At 47.2% G+C, this 22,263-nt stretch overlaps 1 protein-coding gene across 2 annotated transcripts in view; it reads left to right on the forward strand.

Annotated features, from left to right (window-relative positions):
- Window positions 1-22,263, forward strand: part of LOC119967848 (NACHT, LRR and PYD domains-containing protein 3-like) — a 55,764-nt gene that overhangs the window by 4,536 nt on the left and 28,965 nt on the right. For both annotated transcript variants that reach the window (XM_038800895.1, XM_038800896.1), the window contains exons 2-3: window positions 7,666-7,759; window positions 17,088-17,254. In XM_038800895.1, the coding sequence (XP_038656823.1) occupies window positions 7,750-7,759; window positions 17,088-17,254 (177 nt within the window). In that variant the 5' untranslated portion in view covers window positions 7,666-7,749. The remainder of the gene's footprint in view (window positions 1-7,665; window positions 7,760-17,087; window positions 17,255-22,263) is intronic.

The following is a 22,263-nucleotide window of genomic DNA, read 5'->3' on the forward strand; positions in this document are numbered from 1 at the left end:
GATTCGACTGAAGAGGGTTGAAAGGGACTTTTAAAGAGGAGGAGGCGAAGGGTTTGTTGGGGACGTTTTGGCACTGTGTGTTACTTTTTCACTTTCTGTATGGGGCGGGGGGGGGGGGGGGGGGGGGGGGGGGGGGGGGCAAAGCAGTGGTGTTGTAACTAAAATGATACGATGTGAACCATGTAGCCCCCAGAGGGAAACGGAAAACAGTAAGGTTGCTGGGGCTCGGGCACCTGTGTAGGGAAGTAAATGTAAAGTCGCCCTTAGTCCCCAGACGACCATAGGCTTGCTTTCCCTTTTGAGGGGGAGAGCTGACTGTTGGTGCTTTAACCTGAGGATCACCACACCTCAGGCGAGGGGCAAGGTTGAGGAGGCAGGGCCTTATAATAATATAATAATCTTTATTGTCACAAGTAGGCTTTAACACTGCAATGAAGTTACTGTGAAAAGCCCCTAGTCGCCACATTCCAACGCCTGTTCAGGTACACAGAGGGAGAATTCTGAATGCCCAAATTACCTAACAGCACGTCTTTTGGGAGGAAACCGGAGCACCCGGAGGAAACCCACGCAGACACGAGGAGAATGTGCAGACTCCGCACAGACAGTGACCCAAGGCGGGAATCGAATCTGGGACCCTGGCGCTATGAAACATCTGGGCTACCGTGCCGTGCATAGCCTCAGCCGGTTCAGGAATTGAACCCGTGCTGCTGGCCTTGCTTTGCATCACTGCCTCGCCAAGTGAGCTAAACCGGCCCCATGTAGGGAGGATAGGCGAGGGGGATTATGTTTTGTTTTCTGTTGTCTTTTGGGTTGGGACCCTGTGCGGGTAGCAGGTGCAAGCTAGTGAGTGTGAGCAGAGTGGGGGGAGGGGCTGCAATAATTTTGACCCGTTCAGAGAAATTTCAATGAGTCTAGTATGGTGGGAGGCGAGGGTTAGCTTGGTTGCAAGCAGTCTGCGAGCCCAAAGGAGGGAAGGAGTTACAGGTTTGGGGAGGGAGGTGAGGGATGGGGGAAGAAAGCTAACAGTGACCAGGGGATTTAATTTGTCTCATCCTTTGAATGGGGCCGGTGAACATCTTAGGTGGGTCTGGGACCCAGGAATTCATAATGAGGATGAGGTGCCTCATCGTGGTGACAATAGCTGATTCAGGGTAAGGGTGGGTGAGAGACCCCTGACAATACCAAATACCTGGAATGTGTGGAGCATGGCGGGGAGCTGTGAAAAGGCCGAGAGTTTTCTCACACTTAAAGCATCTAAAGACCGATGTGGTGTTTTTATAGGAGGCCCATATCCAGGTGCAGGCCTAGGTCAGACTTTGGAAGCTGATGAATGATGTATTCCACTTGGCTTTGACAGTAAGGCCTGGGGTGTGGTGATTTTAATCAATAAGGGGGTTCGCTTCCTAGCGGAGAGGGTAGTGGCTGATCAGGGTGGTAGATATGTGATGGTCACAGTACACTGGAGGGTAGGTCGGTGGTCTTCCGGTATGCCCCAAATTGGGATGATGTAACGATTACAAGGTGGTGTTGCGCACAATATCAGATCTAGATACTCATCAACTGAATTTGGGGAGATGATTGAAATTGTGTCTCAGATCCTCGACCCGATTGATCTAAGGCAAGGTCCTTGGCGAAGGAACTTTGGCGTTCATGGAGGAGGCAGAGTGAGTGGACCCATGGCTGCTTATGTACCCTGGGAATAAGATTTTATTTTTTCCCCAGTACACCAGGTGTACTCCAGTATAAATTACTTTGTGATGGGAAGGACTTGCCTTCTGGGGTGAGGAAGGCGGAATACTCGGCTATAGTCATCTCAGACCTGCTCCGCATTTCGTAAATTTAGGTGCTGGAGGCGAGCCAGTTGCAGTGACAGGATGGAGGGATGGATGTGGGACTTCTGGCGGATGTGGGGTTTTACGGGCGGGTTTCAAGAGCCATATATGAATATGTCGAGTTAATAATAATCTTTATTATTGTCACAAGTAGGCTTACATTAACGCTGCAATGAAGTTACTGAGAAAATTCCCTAGTCGCCACACTCCTGTTCGGGTACACAGAGAGAGAATTCAGAATGTCCAATTCACTAAACAAGCACGTCTTTCGGGACTTGTAGGAGGAAACCGGAGCACCCGGAGGAAACCCACGCAGACACAGGGAGAACTTGCAGACTCCGCACAGACAGTGGTCCAAGTGAACCTTTTATTAGAGGCTTCACAGGTCGGAGGTGCCAGAGGAAGAGTCAGAGGTGACAGAGTTTTTTGAGGGCCTGGAGTTCGCCGGGTTCGGTGAGAAAATATGGGAAGGGCTGGAGGTGCCGTTGGGTCTGGAGGCAGTCCGAACAGCGATAGGACATGAAAACAGGGAAGGTACCAGTGCCTGACGGGTTCCCAGTGGAATTTTACAAGACGTTCGCAGGCCAGCTGGTTCTGCTACTGATGGGAATGTTCAGTGACTCTTTGGCCTGGGGTTCCCTTCCTGCAAGATCTGGGCAGGCATCCATCTCCCTTCTCCTGAAAAAGGACAAGGATCATGCAGATTATACCGTCCTATTTCGCTGCTTAACATAAACGCGAAGCTATTAGCTAAGGTTCTGGCATTGAGATTCCAGTATCTGCAGTAATTTGCTTTTATCCATTGTTCTAGCATTGAGGTTGTCTCCCAGAGGTAGTTGGGAAGACCAAACAGGATTTGTAAGGAGCCGATGACTGTCGTCCAATGTGCGGCGACTGCTGAATGTGGTTTTTACCCCAGCAGCCGGGCCAGAGCCGGAGATAATTATGCAGAAAAGGCGTTTGATAGGGTGGAGTGAAGGTACTTCTCAGCGGGTTTGGAGACGTTTGGGTTGGGTTCCAGGTTTGTGGCGTGGGTACGGCTGCTGCAAGACTCCTTTGGCAAGTGTTTGTACAAATACCATGAGTTTGGGGTTTTTTTCAGTTGCACAGGGGGACGAGGCAAGTGTGTCCTATGTCTCCCCTCCTGTTTGCATTAGCAATTGGGCCATTGTCATGAGGGCTATGGAGAAGTGGAGAGGGATAGTTAGGTGTGGAGTGGAACATAGGCTGTCCCTGTATGCCGATGATCTTTTGTTATATATGGGGGACCCGATGCTCTCTGTGGAGGGCAGAATAAGGATATTGAAAAGCTTTGGTTCCTGATAAATTAAACCTGGAGAAGAGTGAGTATTTCCGGTGGGCACCCCGGGGACTTGAGCCAGTCTGGACGTACTTCCTTTTTGCTTGGCCAGATCTAGCTTTCGGTATCTGGGGGCCCAGGTGGCTCAAGATTGGACCCGGCTCCATAAGCTGAATTATACCAGCCTGGTGAATAAGGTCAAATTTGAAAGATGGGTCAACCTTCCTTTGTCCCTATGGGTGGCGTCCAGTCATTTAAGATGAACATTTTGTCAGATTTCTGTTTCTATTTCTATGTCTTCCGGCCTTACTTCCCTATCATTCTTTAGAATACAGAACATAGAAAAAAACACCATAGAACAGGCCCTTCGGCCCACGATGTTGTGCCGAACTTTTGTCCCGGATTAAGAACAAATTAATCTACACCCCATCATTCTACTGTAATCCATGTACCTATCCAATAGCCGCTTGAAGGTCCCTAATGTTTCCGACTCAACTACTTCCACAAGCAGTGCATTCCATGCCCCCACTACTCTCTGGGTAAAGAACCTACCTCTAGTCATTTAGGGAGGTGAAACGGTTAAAAGTGGCCTTCATAGGGCGGGCAAATATCAGAGGATTCGGAGAGTTGTTCTACAGAGAGATAGATAGTTTGTGGGGGGGGGGGGGGGGGGGGGGGGGGGGGGGGGGGGGGGTGGGGGGGGGGGGGGAGAACTCGTGCTGCGGAACCTGAATATTTATTATTTATTACTGGGCGGCTAATGCAGAGGTGTTGCAATGGTGTGGGGACCCGGGGTTCACCTGGGTGCAGATGGAGTCTGGGCCGTGCAGGGGGTCGAGTCTGGGGTGCACTGGTGATGACTTCTCTTTCCGTTTGCACCAGCGAAGTATTCATCGAACCTGGTGGTTGTCTCCACTTTAAAAATATTGAGACATTGCAGCACTGTGGCGCAGTGGTTAGCATTACTCCCTCATGGGGCCGGGGTCTCAGGTTCAATTCCGGCTCTGGGTCACTGTCCGTGTGGAGTTTGCACATTCTCCTCGTGTTTGCGTGGGCTTTGCCCCCACAACCCCAAGATGTACAGGCTAGGTGGATTGAATGCTAAATTGCCCCTTAATTGGAAAAAAAATGAATTGGGTACTCTAAATTTATAAAACACAAAAAAAAATGGAGGCAACTCCATCAACATTTTAAACTGGGATCAGTATCGAGGCTGGCTCCATTTGTGCTAACCACTTGTTTGAACAAGCGAGACCAGATGCCACATTTGGGGTCTAGAAAGGGAAGGGGCTGGAGAGATTGTGTGATCTATTCCTGGAGAGGGGGAGGTGATGGGCGGGTTGCCAGCCTGGAGGAATTGAAAGGGAAGTTTGGGCTCGGATTCGTTTAGATACTTTCAGCTATTAAATTTTGTTGATGAACGCTCCCGGCATTCCCACTTCCTTGGTCAGATGATCCTTTCATGGGCGGAGTCGGAAGAGGGAAGTACATCCGGTGTCTATATGGGTAGATTCTGGTGGAAGACTCCGTCTCGATGGAGGGAGTGAAAGCCAAGTGGGAAGAGTTGCTGGGGACCGTGTTGTAGGATGAGGTATGGAGTGATCGCCCTGTCCACGTGTGCGAGGCTGAGCTTGATCCAGCTTAAGGTAGTGTTTAGGGCGCACCTGACCAGAGGTAGAATGAGTCGCTTCTTTGGGGGGGTTGAGGATGGGTGTGAGCGCTATTCGAGTGGGCCACAGGTTTTGGTTGTGTCCTGTCCCAAGCTTATGGGCTTTTGGGTTTCCTTTTTCAACACCACGTTGGCAATTTCTATTTTTGAACTGTACAAACTAAAACAGGTCAGTAAAAATATATATATATTTTTAATTTGGTGAAAAGTTGAGGTCCAAAAACATAACCCTAGAACCTAGAAAATATTGTTACTCGCTTCAAAATTTGATTGATATAAAGTGAGTTGCCGACTGGCTATCACTAATTTTCGTGATGGCACAAAATCAACATCTACTCCCTTGTTACGTAACAATAATGGAAAATAATTGCAGTCTTTTACAATCAGCTACAAATTGGTTGTCTCCCATTTTCTCCAGCTAATTGCTGGTAAAATACACTAAACCTTCTCGATCGTGACCTTTTAGACTAATGGGTGCATTCCCAAGAGACAGAAAAATTAGATGTTTCACCAATGCAATATTCTGATTGTACTGAGACTCATTTTGCTGTATTCCCCTAACTTCAGTTTAGCATCAATTCGTAAAGTGAGCTGACAATGAAATGTTCACAACTTTTCTCCAAATATCACAATCATTGAAATTATCTCACCAACTTGAGAGCTTGATGAAATTCTACCAGGACAGACTGTAACAGATGATTGAAGAAAGGTTGGACGGTATTATCCTGATATTAACCCAACAGGAAGAAATTACACATGTTGTAGGCAATTTGGCCCATCGAGCCTGCACCACCTTTCGTAAGATAATGGCCAATCTGATTGTGGCCTAAACTCCACTTCCTGTCTACCCTCGATAACCTTTGACCCTCTTAATGATGAATTTAGTGGACTACAATATCAGATAAGTGACAAACACAGGTTAGGTGTGATTGACTTGAATATCACGAAGCAGTTGCACTGTTGCCTCAGTGCCAGAAACCCGGATTTGATTCCGACCCAGTTGACTGTGTGGAATTTGCACATTTTACCCATGACGTGCAGGATTTCCTCCAGGTGCTCTGGTTTCCTCCCATAGTCCAAAGATGTGCAAGTTAGGTGGATTAGATATGCTAAATTGCCCCTCGGTGAGGTTACGGGGATAGGGTGGGGATTGGGCCGAGGTAGGGTGCTCTTTCAGACGGTCGGTGCAAACGTACTGGGCCAAATGGCCTCCTTCTGCAATGTAGGGATTCTAAGATTCTATGTGCAGCCCAGAATCTGCTGATGGCATTGTTAGTAGATCGGCAAATCACACCAGGATTTGTAATCTCTCAATGCTACTTTAGTTTTCCAAGTGGTATTTTAAAGATTTGTTTCCCGTAAAAAATTGCAGAGCAACTTGATACAAATTCATCAAAAATTGTTCTGTTTCCTCCACTGGAAGCAATAGTTACCTTGGGTTTTCATTGATCACCTGCCCAGAAATCGGCAGTGTCCATGTTCCAGGGATGATTTTCACATTCAGTCCTGATGAAAATTGCTACCATGAATAAGTTCCCGATTTTAAAATTGCAATTCTTTCACTTTCCATTGAAGTCGGGCTGAAAATACATGACTTTTTTTAACCAAGTCCACTGCCAGGTTTGCATTGCGAGTAATTGGGGAGGAGACGGTTTGGAAAATCTGTCCGCTGTTTTGCTGTATAGAATTTGAGGGTTGACTGGGGTTGACCACAGCAAACAGGTCTCACACAGCTTTCTCTTTACTTCTGTACTATTAATTTAAACAAAAACAAGTTCAGGTGGATTCCGTTTTCTTCTAGTTTCATTTTCACAGCATCTGGGGCACGGTAGCATAGTGGTTAGCACCGTTGCTCCACGGCACCAGGGTCCCGGGTTTGATTCTCGCTTGGGTCACTGTGCGGAGTCTTCATGTTCTCCCGTGTCTAAGTGGGTTTCTTCCGGGTGCTCTGGTTTCCTCCCACAAGTCCCGAAAGACAGGCTTGTTAGTTGAATTGGACATTCTGAATTCTCCCTCCGTGTACCAGAACAGGCGCCGGAATGTGGCGACTTGGGGATTTTCACAGTAACCTCATTGCGGTGTTAATGTAAGCCTTCTTGTGACAATAATAAAGATTTAAAAAGATGTATATAATTGATAAGACTTCCTATTACCTGGATTTAATAGGTCTTCTATTGATTTCTTCTTCAGTTCCTTTTCGCAAAGAATCTTGTATACACTATTCAATACTCCCAGCGTGATGGCACTGTAGTGAGCATTGATGTTGAGATGGTGTGTAACTCCCCACCTGACCTCTTCCTCCACACCCACTGTCCATCCTGCCACAGGCCTCCCGTACGTCCTCCAAAGTACCAAGTACCAAAACGTAATGTGTAATAATCAAATCAAAAATATTAAACACAAATTTGCAACTAGACGACGTAATACTGCCAGACTATAATACAGAGTGAAGGATCCCTAAATGATGGGCAGGATTCTCCAGTCCCCCAGCCCCGTGAAACCACCACATGCTGCCGTGAAACCCTGCTGGCGGGGGTGCGTTGCCAGCAGGAAAAGTGAATCCTGTCGACCGGATTGCCCCGCTCTATAAGTCTCGTTGCACCCTGCACTCTGTCAGTAAATCTGATCAATTATTATTCTCAATGCACAGTCTCAGCCAATGTGATTCCATTGAGAACTGGAGTGTAGAGATTAGTGGGTTTCACTGTGTCACACCTGATGGTGAGAGTAACACTCAAGGAATGCTCGATCCCAGAACTAACAGTTGTACTGATGGATGAGGACTGATATCATGTTTAACATGGCAACATTCTCCTTATTTTGTTATGTCTAACCCTCCCATTCTCCCATTAATATTCTATTAGACAGAGCATCAGAATCTGGGAAATCCTGTCACCACTACGGCTGAAGGTTCAAACACTGGAGAAGATCCAACTTCTTCAGCAAGAATGGACACGGGTAGGTTCACAAGGTCAAATAATCTGCAGCTCACACCGGAAGAGGGGAGAGGTCAGAGGGTGAGTAGAAAGTGAGTGACCATCTAGAGCAGGGGTGGGCAAACTACGGCCCGCGGGCCGCATGCGGCCCGCCAAAGGTATTTCTGCGGCCCACCAAGTCATTTTTAAGGTTAATGGGGGGGGCTGTTGGGTTACTTACTGGTATAGGGTGGATACGTTGACTTGAGTAGGGTGATCATTGCTTGGCACAACGTCGAGGGCCGAAGGGCCTGTTCTGTGCTGTACTGTTCTATGTTCTATATGAGGCGCCCAGAATCATAACCGGGTGAAGTAATTATTTTACTTAATATACTATGCGGCCCTTTGTGAATTGTGAATTTCTGAATGTGGCCCTTGCACGGAAAAGTTTGCCCACCCCTGATCTAGAGGGACATAATAGTTGCAGGTGGAGGAAATACCTCAGTACTGGAACTGCCCAAACTGCTATTGGGGACTTCAAGGTGGATAGGGGCTGTGACTCAGAGTGGTGTCTCTCTGAACAACCGTGTGTCACTAGAGAGCAGACCACCACAAATAGGCTGTTGGAAAGTGGCGGTAAAAACCAGGAAGTGAAGGTAAGTGGGGCTGGCCAAGTGTAAGAAAAGATGGAAAAGCTTCCTGGAATTGGTGTCTATTTCGGGAATATTATGAATTAAGTATGTAGCTTATAACCAAGGCTTCAAGGTGGTGATCTCTGCGTGGACCACTTGAGGTCTAGCGCATGAGGCAAGTCAATATGTGGCTCACAGCGCTGGAGCAGGAGGGAAGGGTTCACGTTTTTGTGATGCTATGAAGATAGGGACATCAGGAGGAATCCAAGATGGACCAACCAATTCACACTTCTGGGTGAGGGTGGTTGCAATGTGCTAGGCTTTCCCATTATTGAGGAGACGGAGAATTGTGCAGCTTCCTCCTATTATTTTCTTTTTTAAATGTATTTTATTACAAACATGTATCAAAACAGGTTACAATACATAAACACTCCGGGAAATATACATTCCCAGCAATCAACTATACGGTCTGTACACATTCCGGCCGCGACGAACAGCTCCTCAAACACGGTCACAAACATCCTCCACCTGTTATCAAACCCCTCTGCTGAGCCCCTTAACTTCTACTTAATCTTCTCCAACCGCAGGAAATCGTACAGGTCACCCAACCAAGCCGCTACCCGGCGATGCCGACTGCCACTCCTGTAAAATTCGTCGCCATTCAATCAGAGAAGCGAAGGCCGTGACATCAACCTTCCTCCTCTCCATGAACTCCGGCTTCTCTGAAACTCCAAATATCGCCTCCAGAGGGTTCGGGTCCACCTACTCCTCCACTATCCTGGCTAAGACCGCGAACACTCCTGCCCAGAATGTTCCCAATGTTCTGCAACCCCAAAACATGTTAGCTTGAGTCACTGATCTCTGCACACATCTCTCACAGTCATCTGCTACCCCGTGAAAGAACCCACTCGAGTCATATGCTCCCTGTGCACCACCTTGAACTGTATCAGGCTCATCCTTGCACATGAGCAGATCCCGCTTACCATACGCAGTGCCTCACTCCATACTCCCCCAATTGATCTCCCCTCCCAACTCCCCTTCGCATTTCTCCTTGATCTTCACCACCCGCTTGCCTCCATGCCCCACAACCACTTGTGTTTATCCCCAATTCTTCCCTTCCACATCCGGAAGCAGCAGTCGCTCCAGCAGGGTGTATCCCGGCAATCTAGGGAACCGCTTCCAGACCTTTTGTGCAAAGTCCCTAACCTGTAGATACCTGAACTCACTCCCACTCGGCAGCTCTACCTTCTCCCTTGGCTCCTCCAGACTGGCGAACCCTTCCTCCAAATACAGATCCCTCACCTTGGCCAGCCCCACTTACCTTCACTTCCTGTATACACTATCCATCCCCCCCCCCCCCCCCCCCCCCCCCAAGCTTAAACCCATGATTCTTCCCTGGTGCTAAGACCAACATCCCTTCCACCCTAAAATGCCTCTTCAACTGATTCCATATCTTCACCGTGGACTGTACCACCGAGCTCCCTTAATACCTACTTGGAGGCATTGGCAATGCTGCCATCACCATAGCCCTCAAACTGGACCCCTTACAAGATTCCTCCTCCATCCTAACCCACTCTACCCCTTCTTCCCACCATCGCCGCACCTTATCCACATTCGCCGCCCAATAATAATGAAACATGTTTAGCAATGCCAACCCCCCCCCGCTACCTCTGCCTCTGTAGCAGGGTCCTCCCACTCTCGGCATCTTCCCCGCTCATACAATTTCCAACATGATCTTGTCCAATTTCCCAAAAAAGGCTTTTGGTATAAAGATCAGGGGAGCCTGAAAAATAAAAAAGAACCTCGGCAGAATATTCATTTTCACCACTTGGACCCTCCCCGCCAACATCAACATGAAATGAAAATGAAAATCGCTTATTGTCACGAGTAGGCTTCAAATGAAGTTACTGTGAAAAGCCCCTAGTCGCCACATTCCGGCGCCTGTTCGGGGAGGCTGGTACGGGAATCGAACCGTGCTGCTGGCCTGCTTGGTCTGCTTTAAAAGCCAGCGATTTAGCCAAGTGTGCTAAACCACCCCCTACAGTGTATCCCACCTCTTAAGATCCTCCCTGGCATCCTCCACCAGCTTTGTTAAGTTCCACTTATGGCGCCCCTTCCATTCCCTAGCTATCTGAATCCCCAAATACTATTATGGGCCAGGGTTCAGAGAACCCCAAAGTGTATCATGGAGTTCACCTGACCCATAACTTTGAATAGATTGTGGTTATGGGGAGCACAAGGGCCCACTTTACAGGTATGGTGCAACAGAGAGCTAAAAGTATTTTTAAAACAAAAAACAATGCTTATTCTATGAATCCCATTAACATTTTTAAACACATACAATAAACATCTTGGCAACTATCAACTAAAATACTCTCCCAAAGAATATAGTAATCTATAAGTAACCCTTAATTTTTCCTTACAACATCCATAAGACAAATACCCTCTTTAATACAGAGATCAGGTTTGAATTCTATACTGAGAGCAGTTATCACTTTGAAATCTCCCAAATGAACACTCTTGAACTTGTAGAGATATCCATGCCTATCTGCTGGCTTTCACTGCAGCTCTTCACACCCAAAAACAAAACTAAAACTCACAGACAGACACCAGCTTTTGTTCAAAGCTAAAGTAAAAGCGGCAGACAGCCCAGCTCCACCCACACTCTGACATCACTGAAGCTATATGACAAACACCCATTTCTTAAAGGTACACCCACTACAGCTATTTGATAAACACCCATTTCTTAAAGGTACCCTCACATGACAATACCTAAACCTATCCCTCGCTTCTGCAAATAGCATCTCCCCCAGCATCCCACCGAGAAAACTTCACTTTTTCCGACATTCAGTTTATACCCTGAGAACCCTCCAAACCTCCCCAACAGGCCCATTATCCTTCTCATTCTCTCCAGCAGATCCAAAACATACAGCAATAGGTCATCGCCATAGAGCGACACCCAATGCTTCCTCTGTCCCCTCAAAATCCCCTGCCACTCCGCCAACCCCCTGAGAGCCATCAGCAACGGCTCTATGGCCAGTGCAAACAGCAACGGCGGCAGTGGGCACCCCTGCCTCGTACTCCGTGTAAGTCAAAACTCCGCGAACTCAAATTATTCATCCTCACGCTCTGCTTTGATGCCGCATACAGCAACCGCACCCATGCCACAAATATCAGCCCAAACCCAAACCTTCCCAATACCTCGAACAAGTACCGGCATTCGACCCAATCAAATGCCTTCTCCGTGTCCAAGGACACCGCCAGCTCTGGTACCAGAGCCCCTGACGAATACAACTTGTAGACGTGTGAAAAGATGGAATACTCCCTTCTCCCGTGGTTCTGAAAGCGCCATGGATCCACCATACCCATCCCCTCCATAAACCCCCCCCCCCCCCCAGCTCCCTTGCCATTCGTACCCTACCCATCGGCCTGGGGCGTGATCTATCCACCCTCTGCTCCAGGTCACGGTTAAAATCTTCTCCCATGCTCAACTTGTGCATGACCAAATCTGGGTTCGCTGCCAGCAACCCCCTCATAAAATCTAAATCATCTCAATTTGGGACACACATATACCAACACCATCGGCTCACCTTCCAATACCCCACTCACAATCACGTATCTCAAACCCTGGTCCCTCACTTCTTTCGCACTCACAAATCCCGTTTTTTCTCTCCGTAAAATCGCCACCCCCTCGATTTTGAATCAAACCCCGAGTGAAAACCTGTCCGATCCACCCCTTCCTTAACCTAGCCATGTCCTTTACACGGAGGTGGGTCTCCTGCAGAAAGACCACCTGTGCTTTTAAGCTCCTGAGGTGCGTGAACACCCACAACCTTTTAACCGGCCCATTCAGTCCCCAGATGTTCCAGGTTACCAGCCTTACCGGAGGCTTACACCTCCAATCCCTCCTACCGTCCGTCATCTTCCTCACTTAACGCCTGCCCCCTTAATTCAATCCTATACCTAGCCCATCCCACATGGGCCCTCCTCTGCACCATACCATGTCATCTCTCAACCCCTACCACGCCACAACAACCCCCCCCCCCTCCACCCGGCAGCCACCCCTCTCCACCTTCTCCCCCACCACCTCACTTCCATTCACCAACACCACCTGCTAGTGCGGCAGTCCCTGCCCAAAGGCGCCTCCCAATGACCTCCCCTTCCCCGCCCCACTCCTCAGCTCAAGGAAGAAGACTCCCTGCTCACCTTACTCTCCACCACATCTTCCCCCACCCAAACAAAGATTTCCCCTGAATCCCAGGCCGCCTCCTCAAAAGCAAACAAACAAATCCTAAACACAAACTGTCCCATAACACAGGATGGGACAATGGAAAATCCATCCCCACATAAACTCTTCCCCTCCCATCACCCCTTACAATACCAACAGTAAACAAAAAAACGAAAAAAGGACCCCCTCCAAACCGGAAGGGACGAAAATCCCCCAATCCCTACACCTACTTCGAACATGTTCCCAACCATTCCGAAGTGCCAGCACCCTGGTTCCCAAGCATTGTCCGCTCAGTTCCCCAGTTTATGCTCCTTAATGAAGTCTTCGGCCGCTTCTAGGGTCTTGAAATAATACTCCTGGCCTCCGAACGGCCCCCATAATTTCGCCGGGTAGAGCACCCCAAACCTGATCTGCCACCGGTACAGGACCACCTTGGCCTTGTTGAACCCTGCCCGCCGTTTCACCAACTCATCTCCGATGTCCTGATAAATTTGGACTTTATTCCCCTCCCAGTCTCAGATACGTTTCTCCCTTGCCCAACTTAAAACCTTCTCTTTCTCCACAAATTTTTGGAGTCTCACGATCACCACCCACGGCGACTCCCCAGCTCTCGACTTCTGCCTCACGGACCAATGCGCTCCATCCATTTCAGATGTCTTATCTAGCACCCACTCTGCCACCAGCCCCGTCAGAATCTTCGAGACACTCGTGGCACTCACACCTTCTACTTCTTCAGGCAAGCCCACTATTTGCAGGTTCTGCATTCTCGAGGTATTCTCCTGCTCCTCCACCTTTGCCCTCAATATTTTACACAGGTCCCCTCAGAGATCCTCCTCCACCTCCTGAACCACCACACGATCGCTGTGGTCCGAGATCAGTCCTTCGATCTCCCGACTCTGCAACCCCTGAACCTCTAAACACTTCTCCATTGAAATCTTCAGGGGTGCCACAGCTCCTTCGATGGACTTCCAGCGATCCTCCCGCATCTCCTTCCTCTGCTGGCGGAATTCCTCCTTAATAAAAGCCATCAATTACTCCATCTGGGGCCTTCCACCTTGCACCGGCCCTTCCCCCTCCGCCATCCTTACACTGGCTGCTGCAGCACAGGTTTCCTCCAACTCTTCGGCCAGGTCTCTCTGCCAGGTTTGATAACCTGTGGACGTACCACTCTGGGGGAAACTACTCCTCCAACCTTCACCTACACGTTTTCATCAAAATTCCACCCAGTATCGGGTAAAAAGTACTCTTTCCTGTGCCTTCAAGCAGGAGCTGCCCTGTGTGCGACCACTCACCATGGCCGCCACCGGAAGTCCTCCTATTATTTGTTTAATTGTCCACCAACATTCACGACTGGATGTGGCGAAATGCAGGGATTAAATCTGATCCGTCGATTGTGGGATTACTTAGCTCTTTCTGCCACATGCTGCTTCCACTGTTTGGCCTGTCCTCTGTTATACCTTCACCAGGTTAACATTTCATATTTATGTATGCCTGATTCTGGTTCTTGGCATGTCATCCAGCTGTCGTAATTGAACCAGGTTTGACCCCCGCTTTGGTGGTAATGCTAGAGTGCGAAATATGCCAGGCCATGAGGCTACAGATTGCGTTTGTATACAATTTTGCTGCTGCTGATGGCCCACAGTGCTTATTGCAGGCCCAGTTCTGAGTTATATCTTTTCACTGCCCCCGCCCCGCTGTGCGATGTTTCTCGGTGGCGGAAAGTCGCTCACCGTTGGCCATTCACCAATTTATGACCTAAAAGAGCCTTATCCCACCTGGCCTGAATTTCTACACTGGCAAGAGTAAGGGGAGACACCCCGTAGGGTGGAGTGGAATAGAGGGAGGAGGCACCTTACTCTGAAGGTCCCCTCAGAGATGAGACCCCACCCCCAGATGTTAGAGCTCTGAGTTATCCACATGAGGTGCGTCTATCAACCTCCCTCCTACTACCCTCCCAGCCTTGAATCCCTGGGTCTTACCTTCTTACAGCATAGCGCTAAAGTACCTCGTCTGGCCGCTGTAGTAATGTGTCCTGCCGGGTGGTGATGGTAATGATGGTAAAAGAGGGTAACAGACTTGTATAAATAGTTCCAGCTCAGCAAAATGAGTTTTGTAGGAAAATTAGGAAGGATAACTTGTCCATCTGGACTCTTCACTGATAGCAGCGAAAATTAGATTCTCCAACGACAACTGTGCCTATGTGGATTGTTTATAAGAAAAAACTAAAATCTTATAAAAGGAAGAAGCTTTTGGAGATTTCAACAGGGATAATCCTGAGGATCAATATTCATGGAGAAGGGACCCTGGCTGGGATTCTCCGAAATCGCAGATAAAGTGTTGACACCGGCATAAACGCTGGAGTGGTGAACACCGGCATCAACGGTCCTCCTGGCCCAGCAATTCACCGGTTTTTTGGGGCTAGCACATCGCCGGAGTACTGCGCGCTGCTCTGGCGCCGAAAAGGCGGCCCTGCACGATCGGCGTGGGTCCGCCAATGTGCGCGATGGTGGTCCCCGCGCTGGCACATGCACATGGTTGCCGTCTCCGCGGCAGCGCAGAGCAACATGTCGGGGACCATACAGTGGGCCGCGGGAAGGGGGTAAGCCCCCTCCAGATTGCGGCCGCCCACCGATCGGAAGCCCCCGATTGCGGGCTTGGACCCCGTTGGTTCCCCCCCCCCCCCCCCCTCCCTGGAGTCAGAGCCCCCCACTAGGATGTTCATCGCGGCCGTGGGTCCGAGCTCCCACTGGGTGGTACCAGGTTTGAATCACGCTGGCGGGACTCGGCGGGAGTTCGGCCCATCGCCCACAGAAAATTGCTGCGGGGGCCTATTTCAGCGGCCCCCAACCGACGTTGCAGCGACTGCGCGGGCGTGATTGCTACCGATTCTCTGTGCACCATTGCGGGCTCGGAGAAACCCGCCCAAGTTTGAAACTCTGAGAGGAATAACAAATCCTCCAGAGCGAGCCTGGCCAGTCCTCCCTATCGGGTACTATTTTGAGTTCACGTTGTGAGTGTTGAAATTTATATAACTGTTCAAATAAGTCCCTAACTAACGTCTTATTCACTTAAATAAAGTTTGTTTTGAGTGGAATCCGAATTATGACTGATTTGTCTGTTTTGTCAGTTGAAACCAGTAGAGGGCGACAACAGGCTGTTGCCAAATCTGATTGGCCGACAGCTCTCAAAGCGGGACTTCCTTCCAAAGCTGGATAAAAGTTCCACCTGTAATGATATGTAGAATATCATTTGTTTATAAATTTAATAACCGAACTGTAAGTTAGGACAGGTGCCGTGTGCATAGACTGAGATTCTATCATCCGACCATAGGTGGCATGGTGACAGGAGTAGGTAACAAGAAGGCAGGCCTCATGGAGATACGAGGTAATCTGCTGGACAGAGACAGGGAATCGGGACTACAAACACAAAAGCAAAGTCGCATGTCGAGCACCTCCTGAGTCGACAGTGATTAATAAGAATTAACCATAGTTATTTGTATCTAGCCGTAGTATCCAACTGCACTATTACATCATAGAAACCCTTTAGTAATTTTGTTAATTAATAAACAGTTTTGTTCATTTACAAAGCCGCAAGTTCTCTGAGCACTTCAACTACAAAGACCTCGCCATCCGTGCGTGCAGAGAACATTACACCACCCACTGCCAATCGGAGCTCAATTGAGCATGAAATGGCAGTCGGAGTGTGAGTGTCAGCGGCTGCATGTTAGGCATTGTCTCTTGGTCTGGTGAGCTATCCTGAAAATTCTAGGTTTCTGCAGTACTTGGACCAAACTGAACCTGAGCATAACATTTTAAGGAGAATAAAATGAATTGCGCGGTTCCATTATGAAGTGATTTTTCTGAATACAATGATGTTTACGGAAGTTGTTACGATATAAACTTTATGCCCAGAATTAAGGAGCAGGAAGGCAAACTGACTATTTTTTGCTGCATTTTGAATGTGCTCAGTCAGTGGAGATGTGTGTTGCAGACAAACTTTTATATCTATATTTTGTGCTCAAATTAGTCAACATTTTAGATACAAATGATGGTTAGGTGAGCCCGAAGCAGATAAGCTGTGTTGAGTATTTTTGGCCATATTTTAACAATAATGAGAAGTGGATTGTCGGGGCTGGATTTTCCAGTCCCCCAGCCTTGTGTTTCTCAGTGGCACCCATTCTCTGGCAGCGGAATTCTCTTTTCCTGCCGCTTGTCAATGGGATTTCCCATTGAAACCGCCCCACAACCCCCATAGTGGCGACTAGGGGCTTTTCACAGTAACTTCATTGAAGCCTACTCGTGACAATAAGTGACTTTCATTTCATTACTGGAAAAGCCACAGGCAGGGGTGCACTGCCGGCAGGAACAAAGATTCACAACGGCCAGAAAATTCTGGCCCAGGTTTTCTTGATAATGTGGTTCACAGGCGGATTCAGTTGCTCAATCTAAGATGAAACGTAGAGTTCTGGGATGAAATTGGATAATGTGCGTCATCTTCATTTGTGTTCACAGACCCGAACTCCTCAGTCACTGAGTTTTTGACAAAGTGTGATGATTATCAGCTGTTCCAGTGGACAAAATTCTACCGGGACAGACTAGAACAGGCGATTGAAGAAGGCGTGGATGGAGTCAGCTCATTGTTAACAAATGCGACGATTTTCAGTGGACAAGAACATCAGGTAAGTGAGTAGGGACGTGGAGTGAGTTTGGATTATTTACATATCACAATATTGTCAGAATGACAAATGATTTAAAAGATATTGTGGCGGATGGGGAGAGACAGCTTTACAGTACTTCTTTCCACTTACCAACTATCTGGATTCAGAGGATATTTTGAATTCTTTTAAAATTTGCAGTGGGATTTTTTTTCCCAATCCCTCAGTTTGCTTTGTGATTGAATTTACTAATAATCTACTGCAAACCCAGATAATAATTAGCTCAGACGGTTGGTTTATTTTATATTCAATAAATGCAGAGAAGCGATGTCTGCATCTTTCCAACTCTGCTCCAATCACACATACAGAAAAAGGGGGTAGACATTAAAGAACTGCAGAAATCATAGAATTGTACAGAAGGAGGGCATTCGGCCCATTGATCCTCTGAAAGAGCACCCTTCCTAGAGTCATGTGAGAGTACCTTTAAGAAATGGATGTTTAAGCAATGTACCTTTAAGAAATGAAGCAGCTGATATTACTGAAGTGATGTCAGAGTGTGGGTGGTGGGTTTTTAGCTCAGCCATTTTTGCAGTGTTTGATTTCAGTTTTGAAGAAAAGAGCTTGGGTGTGTCTGTGTTTGCAGTGAGCTGGATCTGCTGTGATCTCTGCCATGAAAGACTATCTCTGAATCATTTTGGTGATTTAAACTCATTAAAGTAATGTCTTTAACCTGATGTGTTTCTGTTTAAACGTGTTAAGTCCTTTGGAGGTTTGAAGGAGTATTTTGAGAGATTATTTAGTGTTGTATTATTTTTGGGGTTATCTTTGACGTAAGGGGTGTTAAGGAATCCAATGTTTATTTAAAAAAGGTTAAGTTGAATTCATGGAATAAACATTGTTTTGTGTTTAAAAACCCCTGTGTCCATAACTGTAATACCACACCTGGAGACCAAGCCGTGTGCTTCAAAAGCAACAATACATTAAAGGGAGAGGTTGGTTGAACTCCATGATACATTTTGGGGTTCTGAAAATGCAGCTCCCATAACACTAGGCCCACTCCCCGCGCTATCCCTGTAACCCCATTACCCCACATAACCTGCACATCTTTGGACATGAATGTTGCAGTGTTTTTAGCACAGCCAATCCACCTAACCTGCACATCTTTGGATGAATAATAGTTTAGGTGGTTTCCAGATCCTGACATGTCAAAAGCCAAAGAGTTTTTGTGTCAGGGTTCAGTTCCAATTAGTTTCTGGTTTGTAAAATCATCCAAAAATCTTTGAAATGAGTGATGTTACAGCTTTCTCAGATTATCTGACAGGCGTTGATTAGACACTTAAAATCGGGTAGATTTTGCAGAGTTGAGAGGTGGTAACCGATTGCATATCCCGCCCGGCTGCTAGAATTCTGCGCAGTTAATGTTAAAAACACCAATCTGGCAGTTCAGCTCTTTTTCCGTGTTTGGATCAAGACTGGAATGAGGTCAGGTGCTGAGTGACCTTGTGGAACCCAAACTGACCATCAGTGAGCAGATTACTGTCTCTTGGTAGCACAGACCAAGAATCGTATTGGATAAAGACTGGCATCTGTGATGCTGGGGGCCTCAAAAGGAGGCCGAAATGGATTATCCACTCGGCACTTCTGGCTGAAGATTCTTGCAAGTGCTTCAGGCTTGTCTTTTGCACTCCTGTAAAGGAGTTTCCCATCATTAAGGATAATATTTGTGGAGTATCTAGTTAGTTTTTGTCCAGCACCAATATCAACTGGATGTAGCATGACTGTACACTGGGGAGGTGGTGGCAATCCAGAGGCCCAGGGTAATGTTCTGGGAACTTGAATCCTCCCATGGCAGATGGTGAAATTTGAATTTGAGTTGAAAAAATCTGGAATTAAAAGTGGAAAGATGACCATGAAAAGAATTAAAAGATTTTAAAGTGTCCAATTCTTTTTTTCCCAATTAAGGGGCAATTTAGCATGGCCAATCCACCTACCATACACATCTTTGGGTTGTGGGGGTGAGACCCATGCAAACACAGGGGAATGTGCAAACTCCACAAGGAAAATGACCCAGAGCCGGGATCAAACCCGCGTCCTCAGCACTGTGATGAAGCATTGCTAACCACTGCGCCACGTGCCGCCATCAAAAAGTATAAAGACGACCATGAAAACAAAGTTGATTGTCATAAAACTCATCTGGTTCACTAATAGATTGATGTCCTTCAGGGAAGGAAATCTGCTGTCCTTATGTGGTCTGACCTATGTTATGGGCCAGGGTTTAGAGAACCCCAAAGTGTATCATGGAGTTCACCTGACCCACGGCTTTTACTAGATTGTGGCATGGGGAGCACACGGCCCACTCTACAGGTATAGTGTATCCAAATTTAAAAGTAATTTTTAAAGCAAAACAATGTTTATTCTATGTACTCGGTTAACCTTTTTAAAACACATGCAGTGAACATCTTTGCAACCATCAATTTAAAATACAACCTCCAAAGAATACAACAGTCTAAGTAATACTTAAACTTTCCTTTTAACATCCATAAGACAACAAAACCTTTTAACAGAAGCACATCAGGTTTAAATTCACTACTGAGAGCAGTCGGCACTTTGAATTCACCAAATGATCAAGAGATAGTCTAATTTGCGGGGAGAGATCCTTATACAGCTCCTACAGCTATCCAGCTCTGAAAATTAAAAACACACCCTGCAGCAAAAAGCCTAAAACAAAAGCTGACAGGCAGCCCAGCTCCACCCACTCTCTGACATCACTGCAGTAAAAAACACCCATTTCCTAAAGGTACTCTCACTACAGATATTTATATACACACCCATTTATAAACACCCATTTCTTATAGGTACTCTTACATGACACCTACAGGTGACTCGAGATGCACTGCAATGTGGTTGGTTCTTAAATCCTGTCAGGAATGGTCTAGCAAGCCACATAGGGCAATTGGAATGGGCAGTAAATGCTGGTCCAGCCAGCGATGCCCACATCTCATGAAAATAAAAATCTGATCCATCAGTTGTCAGGTCACTTAGCTCTGGTATTTCACAGACTTAGGCTGCACCAACTGTGTGATAGTCACTCTTACCAGTACTGTCATGGATAGATGCATCTGTGACAGACAAATTGGTGAGGATAAGGTCAAGTGGGTTGTTGATTCATTCACTACCTGCCGCAAGCCCAGATAAATCTGTGACCATCATCGTGCGTTTTCAATGTACAGATGCGCACCTAATGCCAGGGATAAGAACCTGTTGGGGCCGGAGAATAAGGAGTCAGAATATACCATAGGCAAGTAAGTGAATAAAAAAAAGTTCAGTCTCTATTGTTCAGTCATCAAATGTTTTCAAGATAAATATAGAATTTCTCCACCTGGAGAAGATTAAGTACGCCATCCGAGGGTCAGAGGAAGGCTTCCTGGATACTTGGGGGCAGTTTGTTGGCCTGTTCCAAAACCTGTTTGAGGCCAGCAACGAGGAGTAAGCCAGGGGGAAAAAATGAGGAAGAACCAAAGGACTGCGCAACCCGTGGGGGGGATGAGGAAACCACAAGAGAAGAGGAAGGCTGCTGAAACCAATTGGGGGGGGGAGGGGAGGAGGCAGGGGGATATCATAGATCGATCCAGAGGGCAGCAAAATGTACGTATAGCTAGTCAAATGAAGGACAAAACAAACCTCTCTGTAAAATGAAGCAAATTAGCGCGGGCAAGAAAAATGTAATGTATTTAAGTAACAGCTGTTGATAAATATGAGAAAAGCCAATAAAAAGATTTTCAAAAAAAAATCAATGTTATACTGCACAGTAGCTCAGTCCTCAAATAACTTTATTTGTTAGTCTCTGAAATGTAGCGGGTACGTTCTTCAGCCTGAAAGGCATAAGTTTAAATTGATAAAGCCCATTTGATGCCACGAATGCTGAGACTTCCTTTGCCAGAGTTGAGGGGGTGGATTACGAGGAGAGGTTGAGTAGACTGGGACTGCAGTCGTTGGAATTTAGAAGGATTGGGGGGGGGGGAGGATCTTATAGAAACATATAAAATTATGAAGGGAATAGATAGGATATATGCGGGCAGGTTGTTTCCACTGGCAGGTGAAAGCAGAACAAGGGGGAATAGCCTCAAAATAAGGGGAAGTAGATTTAGGACTGAGCTTAGGAGGAACTTCTTTACCCAAAGAGTTGTGAATCTATGGAATTCCCTGCCCAGTGAAGCAGTTGAGGCTCCTTCATCAAATGTTTTCAAGATAAATATAGATCATTTTTTGAAGAATAAAGGGTTCTGGTGTTCGGGCAAGAAAGTGGTGCTGAGCCCACAAAAGATCAGCCATGGTCTCATTGAATGGCGGAGTAGGCTCGAAGGGCCAGTTGGCCTACTCCTGCTCCTAGTTCTCGTGGATTGGAATAATGTTGGATCTCTGCATCGATGTCAGTCTTAGGAGAGGTGGTTCCCTGGGTATGGGAAATGCTCCACATTTGTTGGTGTTCCTCTGTAGATCTTGATGGAAGGAGAGACCAGACTGTGCCTGGAGCAGGTGGGTAACGGACCTGAGTCTTCTTGAGGTTGAGGCTGAGACCAATTCCTTGGTATGTAAAGGTATTGAGCATAGCTTGGAGATTCTCTTCTGAGAGAATGGAGATGATGTCATCCACATACTGAAGTTCCCAGAGTGATATCAGTGTTGTCGTCTTCGTGGATTTTAACCGGTTGTGGTTGAAAGGCTTTCCATTCATCCTGTAGACCAGGGGTGGGCAAACTTTTCCGTGCAAGGGCCACATTCAGAAATTCACAATTTTAAAGGGCCTCATAGTATATTAATAGTCCCGGTTGTAACCAATTAGCGTGCAGCATATACCTCAGCGCTTCCCCCGGCGGCATCCTGCCTTTAGCCCTCTTTTTCTCTACTTTTCAAAAATGGCACTTCACCCGGTTATGATTCTGGGCTCCTCATATGAACATAGAACAGTACAGCATAGAACAGGCCCTTCGGCCCTCGATGTTGTGCTGAGCAATGATCACCCTACTCAAGTC

Source organism: Scyliorhinus canicula, chromosome 6 (assembly GCF_902713615.1).
Source record: "Scyliorhinus canicula chromosome 6, sScyCan1.1, whole genome shotgun sequence".
Classification (NCBI taxonomy): domain Eukaryota; kingdom Metazoa; phylum Chordata; class Chondrichthyes; order Carcharhiniformes; family Scyliorhinidae; genus Scyliorhinus; species Scyliorhinus canicula.